At 43.9% G+C, this 22,238-nt stretch overlaps 1 protein-coding gene across 6 annotated transcripts in view; it reads right to left on the reverse strand.

Annotated features, from left to right (window-relative positions):
- LOC124555786 (inositol hexakisphosphate and diphosphoinositol-pentakisphosphate kinase) overlaps positions 1–22,238 on the reverse strand; it is a 556,425-nt gene that overhangs the window by 322,747 nt on the left and 211,440 nt on the right. For all 6 annotated transcript variants that reach the window (XM_047129842.1, XM_047129841.1, XM_047129845.1 and 3 more), the window contains one exon: positions 8,312–8,485. In XM_047129842.1, the coding sequence (XP_046985798.1) occupies positions 8,312–8,485 (174 nt within the window). The remainder of the gene's footprint in view (positions 1–8,311; positions 8,486–22,238) is intronic.

Below are 22,238 nucleotides of genomic sequence, written 5' to 3' on the forward strand. Positions count from 1 at the left end.
GAGTAAAATGTGCCAGTGGCCAAACGGATGCCACGATGGTGGATAGTATCGAGACAGCATAAGAGAAACAGATGTGTAGATGCATACACGAAACACCCATAGTATAGTTTCATATGGACAAGGGACGAGTACAAATTGAGGAGGGTGGTCTGCTCTATTCCCCAGGAAGTATTACTGAGGACACGTAGGACATTGAAGAACCTCGTACAGCGGGTGGCCAGGTAAGAAACGTGGGAGGACCAAGAAAGATTTTTATCAAGCATGAGCCCCAGGAATTTTGTAGTTTCAAAAAATGGAAGCGCAACGGGCCCAAGATGTAAAGATGATGAAAGAAACCAATTGCGCCACCAGAAATTCATAAAAACGGTTTTGTTAGTGGAAAAATGGAAGCCGTTGTCAATGCTCCATTGCATATACAAAGTCAAGACATTGCTGAAGATGCCGCTCAAGGGGACAAGTCCATGGAGAACTGCAATAGATCACAAAATCATCAACAAAAACAGAGAGCCAGAGATGCCCGGCAGGAGACAGGCCATTGTAGGACATGGCAACAGCAAAGAGGATGACACTCAGGACTCAGGACAGAACCCTGAGGTAATCTTTTTCTTGGCTGAAGGCGTCCAACAAGGCAGAACCCACACTGACCTTGAAAACTCAGTCTTTTAAAAATGTGGCCACGGAAGCCCCAAGTGTAGAGAGTACAGAGGATACCAGTCCTCCACCAGGTGTTGTACACTTTCTCCAAATTGAAAAACATGGCCACAGTCTGGGATTTCTCCAGAAAACCATTCACAACACGGGTGGACAAAGTGATGCAATGGTCAACTACAGAACGGTGTACTCGGAATCCACACTGTGCAGTTGTTAATAAATTGCGGGACTTGAACCACCACACCAGTCGTGCATGAATCATATGTACCATAACCTTGCAAACACAGCTGGTGAAAGAAATGTGATGGTAACTAGAAGGAATGTGTTTGTCCTTACCAGGCTTAGATATGGGTATGACATTGGCTTCATGCCAGCATCTGGGAAACATGCCTTCTGCCCAGATGCAGTTGTACGTATGAAGCAGAAAGTGCTTGCCTGCAGGAGAAAGGTTCTGCAACATCTGAATGTGAACATCGTCCGGTCCTGTGATGGAGGATCAGGATGAAGTGAGAGAATGATCTAGCTCCCTCATAGTAAAGGTGGCATTGTAGCACTCACGATTCTGAGAAGGGTATCACCCGTGCCTCTTCCACTCATTTCCGATGGAGGAAGGCAGGGTGATAGTGTAAACAGCTCAAAATCTCCGCAAAACAGTGGCCCAAGATGTTTGAGATAGCAATAGGGTCCACTATGACATCTCCTGCTACTGTCAGGCTGGAAATTGGGGAATGGACCTGGGTCCCAGAGAGCTGTCGGAGGATGGCCCACATGAGGGAAGAGGGAGTGGAACTGTGCCATTGTAAGCAGTGGTAAAGACAGAAGCACATGCCAAAATTACCTCTGGGGCATCCTGGGTCCAATTCCCCCCCTGCAGTGGTACCATTCCACCAAAATGGAATTCATCTCTTGGGCAGCTTCCCAAATTCGACAAATGGGAATTGGGGGATAACAGTCTGCATTGACTACCTCACTTGCTATGCTGTCACTAAACCTTTCTGACTTCTGAAGCTCCAGAAATTACAAAGCTTATTGTGGAAAACACCATTCTGATGCACGGAGAACCCTGTGTGATGACTTCTTATTGTAGAAAAGTTTTCCAGTAGAGACTAGTACCAGAGGTAATTCCACACTGCCTACCACCCACAGATGAATGGCCTAACAGAATGCTTGAATAAGACACTGGCAGGTATGCTCTTGATGTTTGCTGATGCTGAACAGAGAGACTGGAATACAATACTGCCCACCTTGTCATTCACATACAACACAGCAAATGAAGACATTACAGGCTTCACCCCATTCTTTCTACTCCACTGTTGCAATGCTGCAACAGCAATGAATATGCTATTCCCATTTAAACTAGACAATGCGCAGGATCACTATGTGAAACACCTCATCACTAGGACCGAAAAGACCAGACAGCTGGCTCGCATGAGGATCCTGGATGTAGTTAGTTAGTTAGTTGGTTAGTTAGTTAGTTAGTTAAGTTAGTTAGCTAGCTAGCTAGCTACATGTTCCATGGATCATTTTAATGATTCTTTTATTGAAATGATGCAGAATGAGTCAGTTTACAGGATATGTATACGAGAATAGTGTTAACATTATTGAACATAATATTATTTTTAGTCTTTCTTACACAAATACAATGTTCATTTTTTTGCTACCAGTTTTAAGTAGAAATTCTCATCAACAGAACAGAAGGAGATGTCCAGGAGAAATGATTTTTAAATCACATTTAAAACATGCTTTGCTATTTGTCAGATATTTTATGTTATTAACCAATGATCAAATAATTTTGTTGCTGCATATTTTACTCCCTTCTGAGACACAACATCATTTTTCCCCCTGTATTTGTACATATGGATACTACTCATAGTCCCAAATTGTGATGGCTTATTTATGATTAATTTCATTAACAAATATATGTATTGTTCATTTGCAAATACATGTATCATTATGATGCATTTAAAATGCCTTTCTTCTTACATGTATTGTTATGGCGTATTTAATATGCCTAGCTTCATGAAGAAGAACCTACATGACGTCCGTGGATGAACAGTAGATATTATTGTAACTGATTGCTTTTGTGCAAGGAATACTTTCTTTCTATGTGATGAGTTACCCCAGAAAATTATTCCGTAAGACATTAGTGGTTGAAAATATGCAAAATATGACACTATGTTGATTTGTTTGTTTCCAAAAGTAGCAATTATATGAAGGGCAAAAGCAACTGAACTTAATTGTTGAGAAGCTCAATAATATGCTTCCTCCTGCTGAAGTTTTCATTAATGTGTACAACATAAAATTTTGAGCATTCTATCCTGTTTACGACTCCTGTTCATGTGCTACATCAATTGTTGATATGACTATTTGTTGTACAGAACTGAATGCACTGTGTTTTTTCTAAATTTAGGGAGAGTCCATTTTCAGAGAACCACTTAATAATTCTTTGGAAAATATCATTTACCAACTCTTTTGTTTATGTCCCTCTAACGGAAGTTATTGTAACACTAGTATCATCTGCAAAAAGTACTAATTTTGCTTGTTGAATGTCAAGTGGAAGGTCTTTCACATATACAAGGTATAGGAGAGGCCCCAAAATTGAGTCCTGTGGGGCTCACTTTGTGATCCCTTACCTTACCTTACAATGTCTTACTATGGGCAGTGTGCAGTCCACTTAAAATGTGAGGTCTGCTCTCCATTTTGGATGTTCTAATTTTTGTTCCTGCATCCTTTTTCCTTCATAAATTCAACAACAGCAACTTTTAAATTTAAAAAATCATTCCATTCATGCCCCTTTACTTAACCAACATACTTTGGAGTAACATACAAAGTCTCCATACACTTCATTCATTTCCATTGAAAACTGTTGCAACTGACAATGGAATAATGTGCATGACTTCAGAAATTTTACTATTCATACCACCAATTTCTTCACGTGCTCCAAGCCTGCAAATTTAGCAAAAGTCCTTTTTGACACACAGAACAATGAATCCTGTCATTGTAATTTTTTGCTCTTTCATTGTAAACTAAACCTTTAAATTATTTCTGCCTAGTTTTGAAATGTTGTTTCATAGCAAATATACAGTACTTGTCATTTAAGCGAATTGAGAATTCTCATCCCTCTCTTACTGTCTGGAGATCATTGGGTGAAAAATAAGTGTAGCTCACAAAGCATGAATACCCAGACTGTATTCAGCCAGCAGTTGGGAATGAGAGCATTTAGTGACTTGCAACAAACTTTAAACATAATTTCAAACCTTTACTAAACATTTCCTTACTGACAACCTCCCACAAAATGCTGAAAGCGAAAAGTTTATTGCTTACTGTGTTTTTGCTGTTCACACAATAAAACTGCTGCATGAAGCATGACATTTAAATTTATTACTTTTTTACTACTCACTGTATTCACAACACATTTCACAGACAGTATCTACATATTCTACTGAATGTAACTACAGACATATATCATTGTACAACACGTAGTTCAGGAGATATGGTATCAAATACAAAAATGCCTGAAATGCTACTGTATCATGAATGATGTTTTAATTCATTATTTCTTTGCTACTGCCTCTATTCACGACACATTTCACAGACAATATCTGTATATGCCTCTGAATGTACCTAGAAAAATATATCATTGGATATCGCACAGTTTATGAGGTATGACATCATAAAAATCGAGCAGCATGAAAAACTGCAGGACAAAATTTGCTAAAGATACAGGTGAAATATGTGTACAAATGCGAGTGAAATACATTAAATATATTTGACTTTTGTGTATGTGTGCAAAGAAATGGGTAGGAAGCTAATCTTAAAGCAATGGAATGATTTCAACCAAATTGATTAAACATATTTGTTACTGTTGTGTCTAGACAAGACAGCCTAGACACAATGAGAGGAAGCCGAAAGGCATGCGCTAAGCTAAAGCAGGATAGCGTGAGGTCTGAAACAGGATACGTAATGAATGCTATAAAGAAAAGTACGTAGCTTCTGGAATACTTAACTTTAATCCATCCTTTTGGTACATCTGGAGATTGTGGCGATACAAGTGAGACTCTATAGATACGTGCAATGTTACTAATGGCACCTTGCTAGGTCGTAGCCATTGACTTAGCTGAAGGCTATCCTAACTATCTGCTCTGCAAATGAGCGAGGCTTCGTCAGTGTGCATCGCTAGCTACGTCGTCCGTACAACTGGGGCGAGTGCTAGTCCGTATCTCGAGACCTGCCTTGTGGTGGCGCTCGGTCTGCGATCACACAGTGGCGACACGCGGGTCCGACATGTACTAATGGACCGCGGCCGATTTAAAGCTACCACATAGCAAGTGTGGTGTCTAGCGGTGACACCACAGTTACTATCTGGAAAGAACACTGTGGTAGTGAGAACTACCAGCGTCCTATTGGGATGGATGGAATAATGTGGAGAAAGAAGAGGGGATCAGGAGATGGACACAAAGAGGAGGAAGGAAAAGATGGACAGACAAAGATGGTGAAGGAGGTGATGGGCAGACAAGAGGGGGAAATAGGTGCAGATGGGGGAGAAGGAAATGGACAGAGAGAGGGGGGAGAGGAGCAGATGAACAGAGAGGGGAGGGAAAGAAGAAGGAGGAGGAGGAGGAGGAAGAGGAGGAGGGAGGGAGAGAGAGACAGAGAGAGAGAGAGAGAGAGAGAGAGAGAGAGAGAGAGACCAAGGAGAAGATGGACTAATAGAAGAATGGAATAAATACATATCTGGCCAATGACGATTACTCTGCTAGTGTGTGTGTGTGTGTGTGTGTGTGTGTGTGTGTGTGTGTGTGTGTTTTTCATAAAAATTGTAATTCAGTTTCCAATGTGTAGGTAAAAATTTGGTAGTGCTATCATCAATAGTTACAGATGTAATGGGTTAACTGTTGACAGAAATTAGCCATGTCAGTACAGGGCACAGGTGAGCAACCGGCAACCCATGAGCTGGATCTCGCACACGACTGGTTCCAGTTTGGCCAATGGAAGAAACTGATGGAGAAGAGAGTGAGGCGCTCACATTCTACTCTGACCGTGACACACTTTCAGATATTCGCCATGCTGTTGTTTGCACTATTCTACTTTGACTTTGGTGCAATGCAGCCGATATATGCTAATTTTAAGTGAGTCAGACTTTTAATCTTTTTAAAATGAACAAAGAAATAATGATTCAATTTACTTTGCAATACAGAAACAATCCACGTCTATGCAATTAGTCATCAAAAGTATTTTTGGACAAATGTTTTTAAAAAATGCTTGACAACAGCATTTGTGGATATCAATGTACTAAATTTCAAACACATCTGCCCTTGGCCAAAAATCATCAAGTTAATCCTGATTGTTTGCCGACTGAGACTGACTGTCTCATTTCTGTATTTTGCTTTCCTATTTTTTTCTTGTATTTACATGAGTAAACAATTTCTGTCCACTGTGGATATATTAGGACACTGTAAACTGTTGAAACTGAAGGCAATTTACGATGAATTAACTGCAGTTAGTTCTTTTGCAGACATTTATTTTTCAATGATGATGTTTCAGTTTTCCTGACATCCCACCTTTAGATGTTTACATTTATGTATGTGCCGTGAACATTGTTTTCTTTACTAATGGTGTTGCAGAATTTTACAATGAAAGTGTATAAGACAGCTATTCTAAAATATTGTAAGTGAAGAAATATATGAAGAAGTGGTGAATGTAAAAAAAATGCAAGTTTTGGTGTGCAATTTGTTGGCATGTCATTTGGGAACAGAGTACCAGTCATATCAGTGTGTTACTCCATAAACATTACTATCACGGGTACTACAGTTTTGACCTTCTGCACTAGGAGTGCTGCTGTTGCATAACATGACAAGCTGTCCCACAAGCTTAAGTAAGTATGTGAATTGGACCCACTCATCACCAAAGATTGCCCACACATAGTATAGGGAGTCTGATCTCACCTCAATTATGCCGCCTTTTTGATTTGTGCACAAAACTTGGCACTCTACAAATACTATGAAGCCCTTTGCATATCACTCAGACTGAGCGCCATTTGAACTGAATAACATAAATTTTTAATAGTAACACATCCACATCTCAGTCACTGTTTGCATATGGAAGTATCCATTGCCATACCAATAATGTAACCCAGGGTATAGGTAGGGCCTAACGACAGAAAATGACATCGTATAAACTAGCTGGGTGGCAGAACACCATTTGATCTATACAATAACCTGGTCCGGCTTTATGCCACACTTGCTCCCAAACCACTGCCACACGAGTCTTACATCTGTTAAGAGGCCCATGTCAGACCCATTTAATACACTCACCCAGCACACTAATACACTCACTGTGTCACAGGCTTATCCTATCCCATCATAGAGAAGACTACCACTAGAAGCATTTTGTGGGCATGACCACCAGTCATCTTTACATCCAAATGAATTGCCACTGTCAAATTGCGACCAAGAGCAGTGATGACCACCCAACAGAAAAACATGCTGCTGAGCATAAAGTTCTCAATTTCAACTGCTGCTACACAACCTGTGTTATTTGGATTCCCAACAATATTTCCTCTGAATTACACAGAAGGGAGTTGCCCTTGCAACACAACTTCAACCTTGCCCACAACCTACACCCACATCTACTCCTGCCCCACTACTAGAACTTCACTCATTCAGTACCACACCCTCTTCCATCGAGTCTCCCCTTCCTCTGTTCTATCTCCCCTTCTTCAGCTGTACAAAACTCTCCCCCATTTGAGGCAAAAACAAGCTCACTGGTGGCACATTGTTATCTTGTGCACCTTCTGCCTCCCTTTCCCATCATAAGCCACTCTCCCATTCCACAACTCATCTCTTTCCCTTGCCTGCTCCACCCAACACAAACCCTCATCATCAAGCAGCGATGCTGGCACAATGTCGTCAGTCATAACAACGTAGCCATACAGGTGACAGGTGTTTGCACACACACACACACACACACACACACACACACACACACACACACACACACACACACACACACACACAGAGAGAGAGAGAGAGAGAGAGAGAGAGAGAGAGAGAGAGAGAGAGAGAGAGAGAGCAGGGGGGTGAAGGGGGTGGCAGTGTTCAAGTCCCCAGTACATGACTGATATTGCCAGTTATGAAAGTAAAAATTTTCACACAGTCTCATTATGCATTTCTTTTCAAACAAAAGCTACTCATCGTTCCCAACAAACCATAATAGTTTATCTCCTTGAAAACATCAACAATATGGATAGACTTACTAACTGTATCAGAAATTGTTGTGAGTACTGCAATACAAACCTGCTAAAATGTACTAAATATATTTACTGTTTCACAAAAATTAATGACTTAGCACTCTTTCAACCTTGTCAGCACAAAGCACACTAGCAGCAACAGCAATGGCAATGACAGTAATAGTAGTAGTAGTAGTAGTAGTAGTAGTAATAATAATAATAATAATAAAAACAATAATAATTTTACACAACAGAAAATGCAGGATGGAGTCAAGACAGTATTATGAAAAGGATACATTGCTACTCACCATACAGTGGAGATGTTGAGTTCAGTCCATCCTTTTCATTATACTGTCATTAATATTGATTTAATGTTGAGATGTGAAGCACTGACTGCTTGTTAACTACGAGTGATATACTATTAACACTTACTTTTAGAATAATTTCTTCAGGTATTATCACAATTTTAATAAATTCAAATTCTTCAAGTCTTGTCAGGATTTCTTTCATCGGTTTTGACTGTGATTTCTTTGCCATGGCACATACACCGACAACAACTTGTTTAGTGTCTCCACTGCCATCTTCTCTGTATTCTGTCAGATTGCCCTTAAAGGAAAAAGAAAAAATAATTACAATTTTATGCCAAATAAACAATAATATTCATCCATTAGAGGTTTCATACAGAAAAACCCAAAGCAAAACTAGCACTCCACACACAAACGCTACTTCCACACACATGATCACAGTCTCTGGCAACTAAAGCCAGACTAAGGGGAGCAGCACATGACGGGAAAGGCAAATGGGTGGGATTAAGGAGGAGGCTGGGGCGGAGAGGGGGAGCAATAGCAGAGCAAGGGTGGGAGATGGTAAAATCTGCTACTGGGAGCATGCAGGGACAAGGTGGAGTGAGGGTAGGTCAGCTAGGTCCAGTCAGGAGGTTAGATGGGGGCGGGGGGGGGGTCTGGAAAAAGAGAGAAATACAAAGACTGGGTGTGTTGGTGGAACAGAGGATTGTGTAGCTGTGTAGTGCTGGAATGGTAACAGGGAAGGTGTTAGGTGGATAAGGACAATGACTAGTGAAGGTTGAGGCAGGAAGGTTATGGGAATGAAGGATATATTGCAGGGAGAGTTCCCACCCACTCAGTTCAGAAAAGCTGGTGTTGGTGGGAAGGATGGAGATGGCACAGGTTGTGAAGCAGTCATTGGAATCAAGAAAATCATGTTGGGCAGCGTGCTCAGCAATGGGATGGTCCACTCCTCCTTGGTCACAGTTTGTCAGTGGCCATTCATGCGGACAGACAGCTTGTTGGTTGCGATACCCACATAGAATGCAGCACAGTGATTGCAGCTTAGGTTGTAGGTCACATGCCTGGTTTCACAGGTAGCCCTGCCTTTTAGGGATAGGTGGTGTTTGTGAGTGGACTGGAGTAGGTGTTGGTGGGAGGATGTATGGGGCAGGTCTTGCATCTAGGTCTGTTTCAGGGATATGAGCTATGAAGCCTGGGGTTGGGAGCAGGGGTTGTGTCGGGATGGATGAGGATATTGTGTCAGGTCGGTGGACATTGGAATACCATTGTGGGAGCAGTGGGAAGGGTAGCGGGTAGGACATTTCTCATTTCAGGATATGACGAGAGGTAGAAAAAACCCTGACAGAGAATATAATTCAATTGCTCTAGTCCTGGGTGGTACTGAGACATGAGGGGAATGCTCCTCTGTGACCAGACGGTGCGACTTTGAGACATGGTGGATGACTGGAAAGATAAGGCACAGGAGATTTGTTTTTGTACAAGGTTTGGAGGGTAATTATGGTCTGTAAATGCCTCAGTGAGACCCCAGGCTCATCACTGCAGATGCGATGACCATGGGTGGCTTGGCTGTATAGAAGGAACTTCTTGAAATGGACTGGGTGGCAGCTGTCGCAGTGGAGGTATTGTTGGTGGTTGGTAGGTTTGATATGGACAGAGGGACTGATGTAGCCATCTTTGATGTAGAGGTCACATCGAGGAAGTTGACTTGTTAGGTTAAGTAAGACCAAGTGAAGTGAATGGGGGAGAAGGTCTTGAGGTTCTGGAGGAATGTGGATAGGGTGTCCTCACCCTCGATCCAGATGGCAAAGATGTCATCAATGAATCTGAACCAGATGAGGGGTTTCAATTCTTGGTGTTTACACAAGATTCCTCTAGAAGACCCATGAATATGTTGGCACAGGATGATGCCATGTGGGTCCCTTTAGCCATACTCCAGATTTGTTTGTTGATGATGCCTTCAAAGAAGAAGTAATTGTGGGTGAGGATATAGTTGGCCATGGTGACTAGGAAGGAGGTTGCTGTTTGGAATCCATTGAGTGTTGGGAAAGGTAGTGTTCAATAGTGGTAAAGCCATGTGCATTAGGGATGTTAATGTAAACGGAGGTGGCATCAATAGTGATGAGCAGGGCACTGTGTGGTGAAGGAACAGCAACTGTGGAGAGTCGGTGGAGGCAATGGTTAATATCTTTTATATAGGACAGTTGGTTGCGGGTAACAGGCTGAAGGTGTTGGTCTATGAGAGCAGAGATTCTCTCAGTGGGGGCACAGTAACTGGCCACAATGGGGCAACCTGAGGGGTTGGCTTTATGGAGTTCATAAACCATAAAAAAGGTGGGAGTGGGGGGAGTGGTAGGGGTGAGGAGAGAGATGGATTCTGCAGAGAGGTTCTGGGATGGGCCTAAGGGTTTGAGGAGAGACTGGAGATCCAGCTGGATTTCTGGAATAGGGTCAGTGTGGCAGGGTTCGTAGGTGGATGAATCTGGCAGCTGGTGGAGTCTTTCTGCCAGGTTACTCTTGCAGTTCAAAACAACAGTGGTGGATCCTTTGTCAGCAGGTAGGATTATAAGGCCGGGACCAGTTCTGAGGTGGTGGATTATGGTTCTTTCTGATGGTGTAAGGTTAGTTTGCACTTTCAGGGATCTGGGAAATAAAGGTAAGGCAAGGTTGAAGGTTAAGAAATTCTGTAAAGTTAACATGGGGTAATTTGAGGGCAGGGGGAGGGGGGACGGTTGGATGGAGGAGTGAACTGAGTCACACAGGTTTCAACATTAGTCTTTGGTTAAGTCTGATTGGTAGGGTTGTTGGTGGCAAAAAGTGTTCCCACTGTAGGGGCCGGGAGAAGGAGAGAAGGTCTTTAACAATTCTTGCACGATTGAATTTGGAAATGGGGCAAAAGGTGAGGCCTTTGGAAAGGACTGATACATCTGCAGGCCTAAGCCTTTTGGAGGAAAGGTCCATGGCTCTGTTTCAGGTCTGTTTAGGTATGTATCTCTGTGGTGGTGAGGGGAGTTTTGAAGGGTGGGGTGACTATAGTAGTTCTGCAAGACAGGGTTTTTCAGCTATAAGGGGATGTGAGGGAGGTATATAAGTTGTTGTAGAGGTGGTGGACAGTGGTATTCCAAGGTGGAATTAGAAATTGAACAGTGTGGAGAGTTTTTTAAGGTGGCATTGTGCATGTTGTTGTAGTTTCTGGAGGGCTAGAGTTTAAGTGTGTGTTATAGGATCCAGGGATTTGGGATTGAAGACGGACGGACATTGAGTATAGTAATGCATTAGAAAATAGTAACAAAAGAAACAGTTCTGGGTGAAGGATGGAAGAAAAGCCATTAGGCAAACTCAGTCAAGGGAAAAGCCATGATGGAATGTAAAAATATTATGGAAAAGGCAGTTGCTACTCACTATATAGCAGAGACACTGAGTCACATATAATCGCAGCAAAAAGACTGTTACAAAATGAGCTTTCGGTCAATAAAGCCTTTGTCAAAAATTGACAACAGAATACACACACACACACACACACACACACACACACACACACACACACACAAAGCTACTCCCACATACATGAACACAGTCTCTGGCTGCTGAAGCAAGACTATGAACAGCAGTGCACGATGGGAGAGGCAACTGGGAGGAGGATAAGGAGGAGGCTGGGACAGGGAGGGGGAGGAATGGCAGAGTAGGGGGACAGCAAAGTGGTGCTAGTAGGAGCATGTAGGGGATAAGTGCAAAGAGGATAGGGAAGTTACATGCAGTTGGGAGATTAGATGGAGGGTGGTGGGAGAGGGCGTTCCCCATGTGACTCAGTACCACCCAGGACTGGAGCAACTGAATTACATTCTACGCCAGGGTTTAAACTACCTTTTTGCCATGCCTCAAAATGAGAATTGTCCTAATCATTATCCTTCCCATCCCTCCAACAGTGGTATTCTGCCACACACTGAACTTACATAATATACCCGTCTACACCTACATAATCCCTGCTCCCAACCCCTCGCCTCATGGTTCATATTTCTGTAATCGACCTAGATGGAAGACCTGTCCCATACATCCTCCCACCACCACCTACTGCAGACCACTCACAAAGATCACTTATTCCATCAAGTCAGGGCTACCTGTGAAACCAGTCATGTGTCTACAAGATAAGCTGCAACCACTGTGCTAGCCACCCCCACTCTAACCACCCAACTGCACCCTAGCTGCCCTACCCTCTCTCCACCTTTTCTTGCACACTTCCACTAGCAGCACTTTACCGTGCCTCACAACTACCCTGCTATCCCTCCTCCTCCCCATCCCACACTTGTCCTTAGCCCCTCCCCCACCCCCACCCAGCTGCCTCTCCAATCACGCTCTGCTGCTCATAGTCTGGCTTCAGCTTCCAGAGAATGTGGTCCTGTGTGTGCGAGTAGCATCTGTGTGTGTGTGTGTGTGTGTGTGTGTGTGTTTTTGACAAAGGCCCTGTTGGCCGAAAGCTCATTATGTGACAGTTTTCTTGTTGTGCCTATCTGTGACTTAGCATCTCCCCTAAATAGTGAGTAGCAACTATCCTTTTCATAATATAATTATGAAATTACTTTCACTTAAAGTAAATGAAATAAAAGCGTATCTCTGAAGGAGAAACTGCACTGAAAAATGAATAACACTTACAGCTAGAACATAGTCTCTCTCTCTCTCTCTCTCTCTCTCTCTCTCTCTCTCTCTCTCTCTCTCACACACACACACACACACACACACACACACACAAATACATTGGTGCTGTGCATCACTTGAATTTGCAGTAAAGACTGATAGCTTGACAATATGGTCTCATTTCAAACACCAACACTACTCTGTGATAAACACATTCATAGATGATCTGTATTATACTATCTTTGTTTTTAAAATCTTGAATCAGTTACACAGTAGTAGAACAATTATTTTATACTCCATAGTTCTTAAACCTTATAAGCGAGCTATCAATGATTTTCTGCTTAATTATGAAACATACTCAGCAGTATCAATACTGGTTCAGAATATCAGTGCCAGCCCTTACTTCAAACAATGCCTCTGCAATGGCAGTATTAGATACAAGAGTAACTTCACACAGCGAATTCTAATGTTTCATGAAAATATAAATTTCTGTTCTGAATTTTATAGTGTCTCCATTAACACAACCAATTTCCCCCTCATTCTGTCTGGTAAGTCTCCCCTGACCTTGGCTTTCAGGTGACTTCTTCGAACACTGCCCCTTTTCCCAAAGCTCTCCACTCCTTTTCCCTCACCCCTCTTCCTTATCCTTCAACCCTTCTGCCAGGAGGAGGAGTCACTGGCTCTGAAAGCTTGCATATCTAAGACTTTTTTTTTTTTGTATGTGTGTTCTCCTGCTGCCACTTGGTGAGTACATTTGTTATCTATTCAATTACTTTGCAGACCCAATTCATTGATTTTCAGAAACTAGAATAATATGGCAGACATGAAACAACATAGTAGCACACTCCTATGCAGTATTTGGTCATCCACACCAGCAAACTTCAGATTAGGCAGATACATTTTTTGTTAAAAAATTTAGAGTTTTTTCTTTTAATTTCATTTCTGACACACTGTCTTACAGCAAAATGCACAATGTACACAACACAAGATTGGTTTACATAAATTGAGATATATCACAGACCTAGCAAAAACTTGACAAACTATTAGGTCATCAGTCCCAGTCAAACAGACAGGTCTATACAACTGTACATTGGAGATTGCCCACCATGCAAAACCCATGGGAAGAAACCCCTAGGCCTACAAATGTCAGTGAAGCTGAGGTAAGGGACAAAAAGAAGAAAGAGGAAGAAAGGCAAGCAAGGTGCCCCATCTAGGGAGCAGCTGGAAGCCCCTGAAAGCGGAGTGCAATGAGGGGACATACAACCCCCAGCCCCCAACACTTACCAGAGGTACTTTACTCTGAGACTGCCCTGCAAAGACTAGCAACATGGACAGGGCTAAAGAAGCACAGAGAGACAAAAGATGAACAGATTGAACAGATCACATGGGGGGGGGGGGAGAAGGGGGGGGGGGGGAGAGAAGAGTAGAAGAGCAGATAGGGTGAGGGCAGGGCTGGACCACAAACTCCAGCCTGGTCTGGGCAGAGGAGGCAACAGAGCATTTTGCCAAACCCTCAATGGGCTGATAATCTAAGGGGGTCCTCCCTTAAAGAGAGTGGTAAAGGCCAGCTTCACGAATAAAATGTAAAAATCAGCCAGCCCTGGGGGCATCATCTCCCAACAGCAGGTGCAGTGAGTAGAGAGACTAAGAGGCTGCAGGGTCGCTAGGTTGGGACACTTCAGTAAAATGTGGACCACCATCAAATGGGAGCCAAAACAACAGTGAGGTGGGTCCTCGCTATGGAGGAGATGACCATGAGTCAGCCATGTATGGCCAATGTGGAGCCAGCAAAGGATGGTAGAGTCCTTGGTAGAGACCTGCATGGAGGACCTCCATAGGCTCGTAGTCTCCTTTATCACCTGTGGTTAGTTTGGTGACATCAGAGTGAGCCATTCCGTATTCCAGGTACCTAAAACTTGATGGCATAATACTGATCAGAGGTTTGTTTCTGGATTACCGATCTGAAGAGTTGGTTTACTGGTTGCCAGTTTGACCAGGCTATCAGCAAGTTCATTGCCCAAGATCTCGACATGGTCTGGGCCGAGACGAACGTCACTGATTGTCCACACTGTTCAAGGGCATACAAAGAATCCTGGATAGCAATGACCATGGGAGGGTGATGATAGCACTGGTTGAGAGCTTGCAAACTGCTCAAGGTGTCATTGCATAAGAGAAAAGAGGCACCAGTTCAGCGACAGACATCCTCAAGAGCATGAGAGAGAGAGCTACGAACTCTGCAGTGGAAAACCTAAAGCCATCTGTCAAGGAGAGCAGTTCAGTATGCCTTCCATGAGTGTAAGAAATGACCAGCAACCATCAAGCCATTAGTGCACACTATTTCTGAACCCTAGAATCCTGCATGGGGGGGGGGGGGGGGACTGGTGGTTGTGGGCCTTGGGATGAACAGAATCTTTCAGATCTTGTGATATGACAGATGAAGCTGTGTCCAAGGGATGCACCATGGAGATGTACAGGAGTGGGCCCACCAGAAAGGTGGAAGAGGAAACAACAGAAGTTCAGAGGGGATAGACTGGATGTGGATTGCAATTGTTATCCCTGATGAGGGCCGCCATTGAAGGAGATGGATTACCGTGTTTGGAAAGAGGAGACATCAGTTTGGATGCTTATGGGAGCTGCGAACATGGGTAACAAAATTGACAAGCTATTACTGGCACCTGATCCCCAATGGAGGGACCCCAGACTCCATGAGTAAGCTGTCCACAGGGCTAGTTCGAAAGGCTCCTGCTGCAAGTCAAACCCAGCAATGGTGCACTGGATCAAACATCCACAATACTGAGGGCAATGCCAAATCATAAACCAGACTCCTATAATCGAAGTGAGATTATATCAGGGCTTTGTAAAGGTGCAGAAGGATAGTGCGATCTCCACCCCAGCTAGTTTTGCTCAGGCAGAGAGGTGTATTAAAGTGCAGCCAGCCCTTTTGCTTAAGCAGGCCAAGATTGGGAATCCACATCTACTAAGAATTGAAAACCAGTACTAAAGCACAATAAGTGTCCACCACGCTGAGTAGCTGGTCATCGATGTAAGGTTCTGGTTGTGGGCGAGTGATACAACATTGACAGAAGTGTATGACATGAGTCTTGGTTGTGGAATATCAAAAGCCATTTGTGAGGGCCCATGCCTGTGCCTTTGGTATGGCACCTTGCACTCTATGTTCAGCAGAACCCACACTTGAGGAGGAATAGTAGAAGCAAAAGTTGTCAGCATGCAAGGGAGGTGACACTGAGGACCCCACAGCTGCTGCTAGACCATTGATGGCTACTTGAAAGAGTGGGACACTCAGTACACAGTCCTGAGGGACCCCATTGTCTTGGATATGGGGGGAGAACTCTGGTCAGCACCAACTCAAACCCAGAATGTAGGGTGTAACAGGAAGTTCTGCATGAAAATAGAGAGCGCACCCCAGAGACCCCCACTCGTGTAAGGTAGCTATGATGTGGTGTCACCATGTGGCATCATAAGTCTTTTCAAGGTCAAAGAAGGCGGCTGTAAGGTGTTGACCTCAAGAAAAAGTTGTTCACACTGCAGACTACGGCCTTGGCAAAAGTCACCCAGGGATGGAGCCAGAGGGCCCTGAGACTCAAGGAACCAATACACCTGCACGCTTATGGTGTGTTCAAGCAATTTACAGAGAATGTTGGTGAGACTTATTGGTCGGTAACTGCCCATCTTTCTCACCATGGCGATGGGAACTCGCTCTTGTTCTAGAGGCAATTAAAGATGGCAAAGGTAAGACACTGACAATCCACGGCAGGTGTTTGATCATTTGGTTGTGGACATGGTCCAGCCCTGGGGCAGGGTCAGGAAAGTAGGCTCAGACACTGACAAATTCCCACTTATTGAATGTAGCATTATATGGCTCCAGGTGGTGTGTAGAGAAAGTTAATAGCTTTTGCTCCAATCACTGTTTTAGGATGTGAAAGGCTGGCTGATAATTCTCGGATGCTGACATTTGAGGATAGTGCAAAGCAAAATGTTTGACGGCGGCGTCTGGGTCAGTGTAGACAACGCCATTCAAGGTAATACCAGGTACACCTGCAGGTGCCTGCTAGCCACACAGACATCTGATCTTAGTCCAAACATGTGAAGGAGAGGTACATGGTCTGCTGGTTGAAATGTACTGTTTGCAGCATTCTTACTTCCATCTTTTTATTAGGTGGCGAACCTGGTCACAGTTCCACTTAAAAGGCAATGAGGTGCTCCACTTATGAGTACCACTTATAGAGCTGGAGTGCCCACCTACGAGCTTGAATGGCCTCTACAATTTCTAAGGACCACCGAGGTACTGTTCTAAAAGGGGGCAGGCTTGAGGAAAACGGGATCACTAAATCAGCTGCCAAAAGAATGGCTATAGCTGAATGCTGGACTGTGTCATTGATATGTCTATGTGGTAGTGAACCAAGGTCGACAGCAGAGGTAAAAGATGTTGAGAGCCCATCTGGGGAGGCATCGAGGGGAGTGACGCTGAGGGAGAAACAGGAAGATCGGGAAGTAGTCACTACCACACAGGTCAATGTGGACTCTCCAGTGGGTGGATGGGAAAAGACAAGGGCTGCAGATGGAAAGGTCAATGGCCAAGAAGGTTCCTTGCACCACAATGAAGTGTGTGAGGGTGCCAGTATTCAAGAGGTGAAGGTCAAGTTGTGCCAGGAAATTTCTGAGGTCTTTACCATGGCCAGTGACCAGGGTTCCAGCCCACAAAGAGTTCTGGGCATTGAAATCACCCAAGATTAGGAAAGATATGGGGAGCTGAGAAACCAGTGCAAACAGTATGTTATGAGACATTCCTCCATTGAGAGAGGGGTAAACATTGCAGATGGTAATACCCCAAAATGCCCTTACTTGAATAGCCACAGACCCCAAAGGGGTATTAAGAGTCACAAGTTCACAATATACAGTGTCTACAACATATGTGCAAGCATCACCTGATACCCTGTCACAGGCAGCAAATTTCTTATAGTACCCCTGATATCCACAAAGGGTTGGGGGTCTGCATTGCTGGAAAGCAAGTCTCCTGAAGGGCAATACAGAAGAAAGGTGATGTGCTTGAAAGATGTCATATCTCAGCGAGGTTGTGGAAAAATTCACTACATTTCCACTGGAGAATAATGTTGGTGATGTATAGTGAGGCCATGAAGGGACCAAGGGGGCAGGTTATGCTTTAGGGTCACCTTCAGCCACTGGTTGAGCTGTTTTGGAATCAATATTCCCATGTTCCTGGTTCTGTTGTGTGTTGCGAACCGGCCTCATGGGCTGTTGGGCTCTCTGCCTCAGCCACAGGAGTGGAACAAGCAGGATCTGGTAGTGTGGGGGCACCAGAATGTACTTGTTCTTGAAGGACTTTTTCTTCTCTTTCATCTCCTTAGAGAGGTTTCGATGGTTGTGAGGGTTTCTCTGAATCAGTTTCAGGTAAAGAGAATGATCATCAAGCCCTGCAACCAGTAGCCTGTGGCTTCTTCAGCCACCGGCTGATGCTCAGTTGTAGACCAGCAGAAACCTTCAAAGAAATTGTCTGGAGACACCCATTCCTGGCGAGAGAAGCCAGAGGAAGGTTATTTGTCTCTGGCTGGGAGATGGGGACCAATGTCCCAGGTGGGTAGGAGGCACTAATCCCAAATTAGGCTGCGTGAAGCAGCAAGAGCGGAGCCCCCAACCATCAAGAGGGCAGGCATGGTTGAGCAGTCCGGAGAGCTCATTGTACAAGGTGTAACAGGTGGGAGTACCATTGCCAAAGGGGGAACGTCATCATAGCTGTAGCATATGACATTATTTGACATGCCACATGCAAGTGCTTGTATTTCTTCTTGACCTCTTGGTAACTGAATTTGTCCAGAGTTTTGTATTCTTGTAGTTTCTTTTCTCTCTGGAAAACTGGGCAATCTGGTGAGCAGGGAGAATTGTGATTTCCACACGTAACACAGATTGGGGGGGGGGGGGGGGGGGGGGGGGAGATGCACAGGGAGCATTTACACGTAACACTCAATCCACAATCTCTACATATGGGGTAAACATTACAATGTGAAGACATGCGCTCAAATTTCAAGCACTTGAAGCACGACATGGGAGACGGGGAGGGTGGGGGGTCATACAGCCTGACATCGCATTGGTATACCATCACCTTGACTTTTTCAGGCAACAGGTAATGAATCACTCTCAGATTCCAGAATGAAGGCACTGGTAGCAACCCTACTGTAATTTGGCCCCCTATGTACACAATGGACAAAGTGTACACCCCATCACATAAGGTTTGCAGGTAGCCCATCATCAGATTGCAAGAGCAGGTCTCTGTGGAAAACGATACTTTGAACTAAATTTAGACTGTTATGTGAAGTGACAGTCATAAGGTGTCACCCGCCTTGTTACAAGCGAGCATTGCCAGTGACGGGGCAGGAGATGCCATTTTCACGAGAATTGGCCCACTTTTCATTTAGAGATGGCCACCACTTCCCCAAACTTGTCTCCTATGTTCACCACAAAGAACAAGGGCTTTGTGGCCAAGAAGGAATCATCATCATCAGTCCTAGTACAAACTAAGTATTGTGGGGAGTATTGCTTTGCTTGCCATTTAGCCGTATGTTCCTCCCACGACATACCCAGGGAAGGGTTAGGGTCATATATCTCTGCACTGAAGGAGGACTGCCCTTTCACAGAGACTGCTGGGGCCATATGGCCACCAGCAAGAGATAATGTCATCCGCTTCATTTGCAGCTGAATCATCAAGGTTCTATCCACTGCCAACGGGGGCTTTCCCCATGGGTGCCAACCATCCTCAGCTATGGCTACCTGGCCAGTAAGCTGTCACTTTGAGTCCCTGTGCCCAGTTACAATGAGCATATACTCCTTGGCAAGCATGGGGAGTTTTCAGCTCAGGCACCAACAGTGCAATCCGTGCATGGTTAGGGGGCTAGCACCATGCAGGTAATTGATGAAGCCCCACCACAAGATGATTACAGTGCTGGGTTTTGGGTGTATTACTATATTTATGGGAAGGGTGCACACACGGAAAGGTACAAAGGGGGGAGCACACACCACATTGGGTGATCTTCCCTGGATGATCCGCACTTCTGGAGAATTTTGAAAACTGGTGGCAGGCCAAACTCAACAATGGGAACCATATGATTATTTGATGAAAAGTTGTGGAATATGCCAGAAGTGGAGGCCCAATCATAAGCCAGGACGAAGCAGGGTTGCCACCAAGAAAACCATCTGATGAAGAGGCAGAAGGAGCAAGGGATAGTTGAAGTATAAGCAAGCAGCACTGAAATGGAGTAATGCTGCAAAGGCTATGGCCCCATGGTAGTCAAGCACATACTCAAAAAAGAGTTGCGAGCCCCCTGGGGGGTCCAAAGGAAATGACTGCGATTCCTCTTGCAAGGCTATTCAGAATGTGACAAAAGCCTGTGAGCAACATCCCGCCTCCCTATGTTACCACAGGAGTGCTCTATATTGTTCACGCAGTGAACTGTTTACTGTTATATTTATTCACCAATGGAACAGATTGTGAACAGTCTAAAATTATCATTTGTACAAAGAATTCTTTACTTACCACAGCAGCACAAAGATGCAGGTAAGCATCAAGGATGTCACCTACACAGACCCAGACTATCACAGCTCCACAATGCGCATCTATCTAAAGACGTGCCACCTCACATAACACACTGCTTTACCCGAAGGCATCTCTTCCTTGTATGTTTCACAGATGATAAGTAACTTCTGCCTTCTCACAAAATTCACATCAGTCTGCAATCACTCCGCTAGTTAAAGAACAACTTATCGGTGAAGGGAACAGACCTCCATCAATCTGCACTTCATTGCACAGGCAGCCATGTACACTATTAACACTTCCTTCTGGCTTGCTACCTTACATGCCTCACACCTTTGTAGAGGCTCTTGTGCATGGTACAAATTGATACCAATCTTATGACAGTGTTCAGATGGGGTGATTATCATATTCCTTTTAGGATATAAATAAACACCCAGATAAACAATTTGTTTTGGAGTGCACAAGCTTTTTTCCACTCAGCTGTGTTTGTTGCTTACTTTATTTGAACATTTCCCATTTGTCTAGCCATTAGATATTGATTGAATCGCATCTGAGTGAGCATGTTACACCTGCCCTCTTCTCTCACTTGCATAGCATTTCTTGTTGTCCTCCTCTCAAATATACAGTTGTTTAGTGTACACACACGATACAGAGTACTGTAATGACACTTATTTGCAATTGGTGTTCTTGAAAGTACTGCTGTGGTAACACACAAAACTTTCTGTTAATCCTTTTATGTTCTCCTTAGTCTACAAAAATCAATGAGAAGGGAATAAAAGAGTAAGCCTCATGAAAAAAATAGCTTTACTGTGAAATTAAACAAAACAATAACCAAAATAAAGGCAGTCTGTTCAGAAATGCCTATCTTTTCAAACCTCTGAAATACAAATTTCCAGAGTCACATTTGTGTGTTGCTTGACTCCAAGCATTAAAACAGGCCCACATACTCATCAGCTGGCTGTCCAAAATGTGTTTGAGATGTAGCTACTCGAGTCAGTCCAACTTTTCAACAATGATCCTCTTGCGATCATCCTGTGTTTTAAAAGTGTCCCCGAGATGATGCACCCCATGTTTCCAATGGTCCCAAGGATACTCAAATGGGTTTATGTCAGCAGATACCACAGCTCATTCTATTTGGTTGATTTCCACCTCACCGAGGAAGGAACTGATGACCTGGGTGTAGAGTTGTCAAGCATCATCATATACTGAGACAAACCTAGTGCCGAAATGTTGGTTATAGAGATGGATCATAGTTTGGAGGATTCTGGCCCAATAGAGCACAGCCTTCACATTACCCTCAGCAGTGACGAGACACACGTAACACATGCACACAGTCCGAGCCCAAAATGTGACTGATCCGCTTCCATGCCAAACCTGTGGTAGTGCATTTGATTTGTACACAGTGCAGGTTTCAGGCTCACCCGTGTGTCATGTGCTGGCCCATACATGCCCACCTGGACACAGAGCCACACTGTCGCACTGCAGCACACTGCAATGTACCCTCTACTCACGCTATTCAGTGCTTCAGCCTGCTACGAAACGTCTTCCGTTGATCTGCAACATCCTAAAACTCCCAACTAAACATATGACTTTGACACTGTGCTATGTGATATTTTGTGTCTAAACATTGTTACATTGTGATGTTCAGTGACTCCATCCAACAAGAATTCAATGCCTTTAATTCCATCACCATATGCTCAATTTGCACTACTCGGAAATTACGAACCTATCCACAGCAAAGGTGTCCTGTAATCTTCTAATTGTTAAAGAAATACCTCTAGGAATACTGTAAAATGTTGAATGCAATGACTATAGTAACTGGCACTACAGTGAAGCATGAAAAGTGACACATTTATTG

Source organism: Schistocerca americana, chromosome X (genome assembly GCF_021461395.2).
Source record: "Schistocerca americana isolate TAMUIC-IGC-003095 chromosome X, iqSchAmer2.1, whole genome shotgun sequence".
Classification (NCBI taxonomy): Eukaryota; Metazoa; Arthropoda; class Insecta; order Orthoptera; family Acrididae; genus Schistocerca; species Schistocerca americana.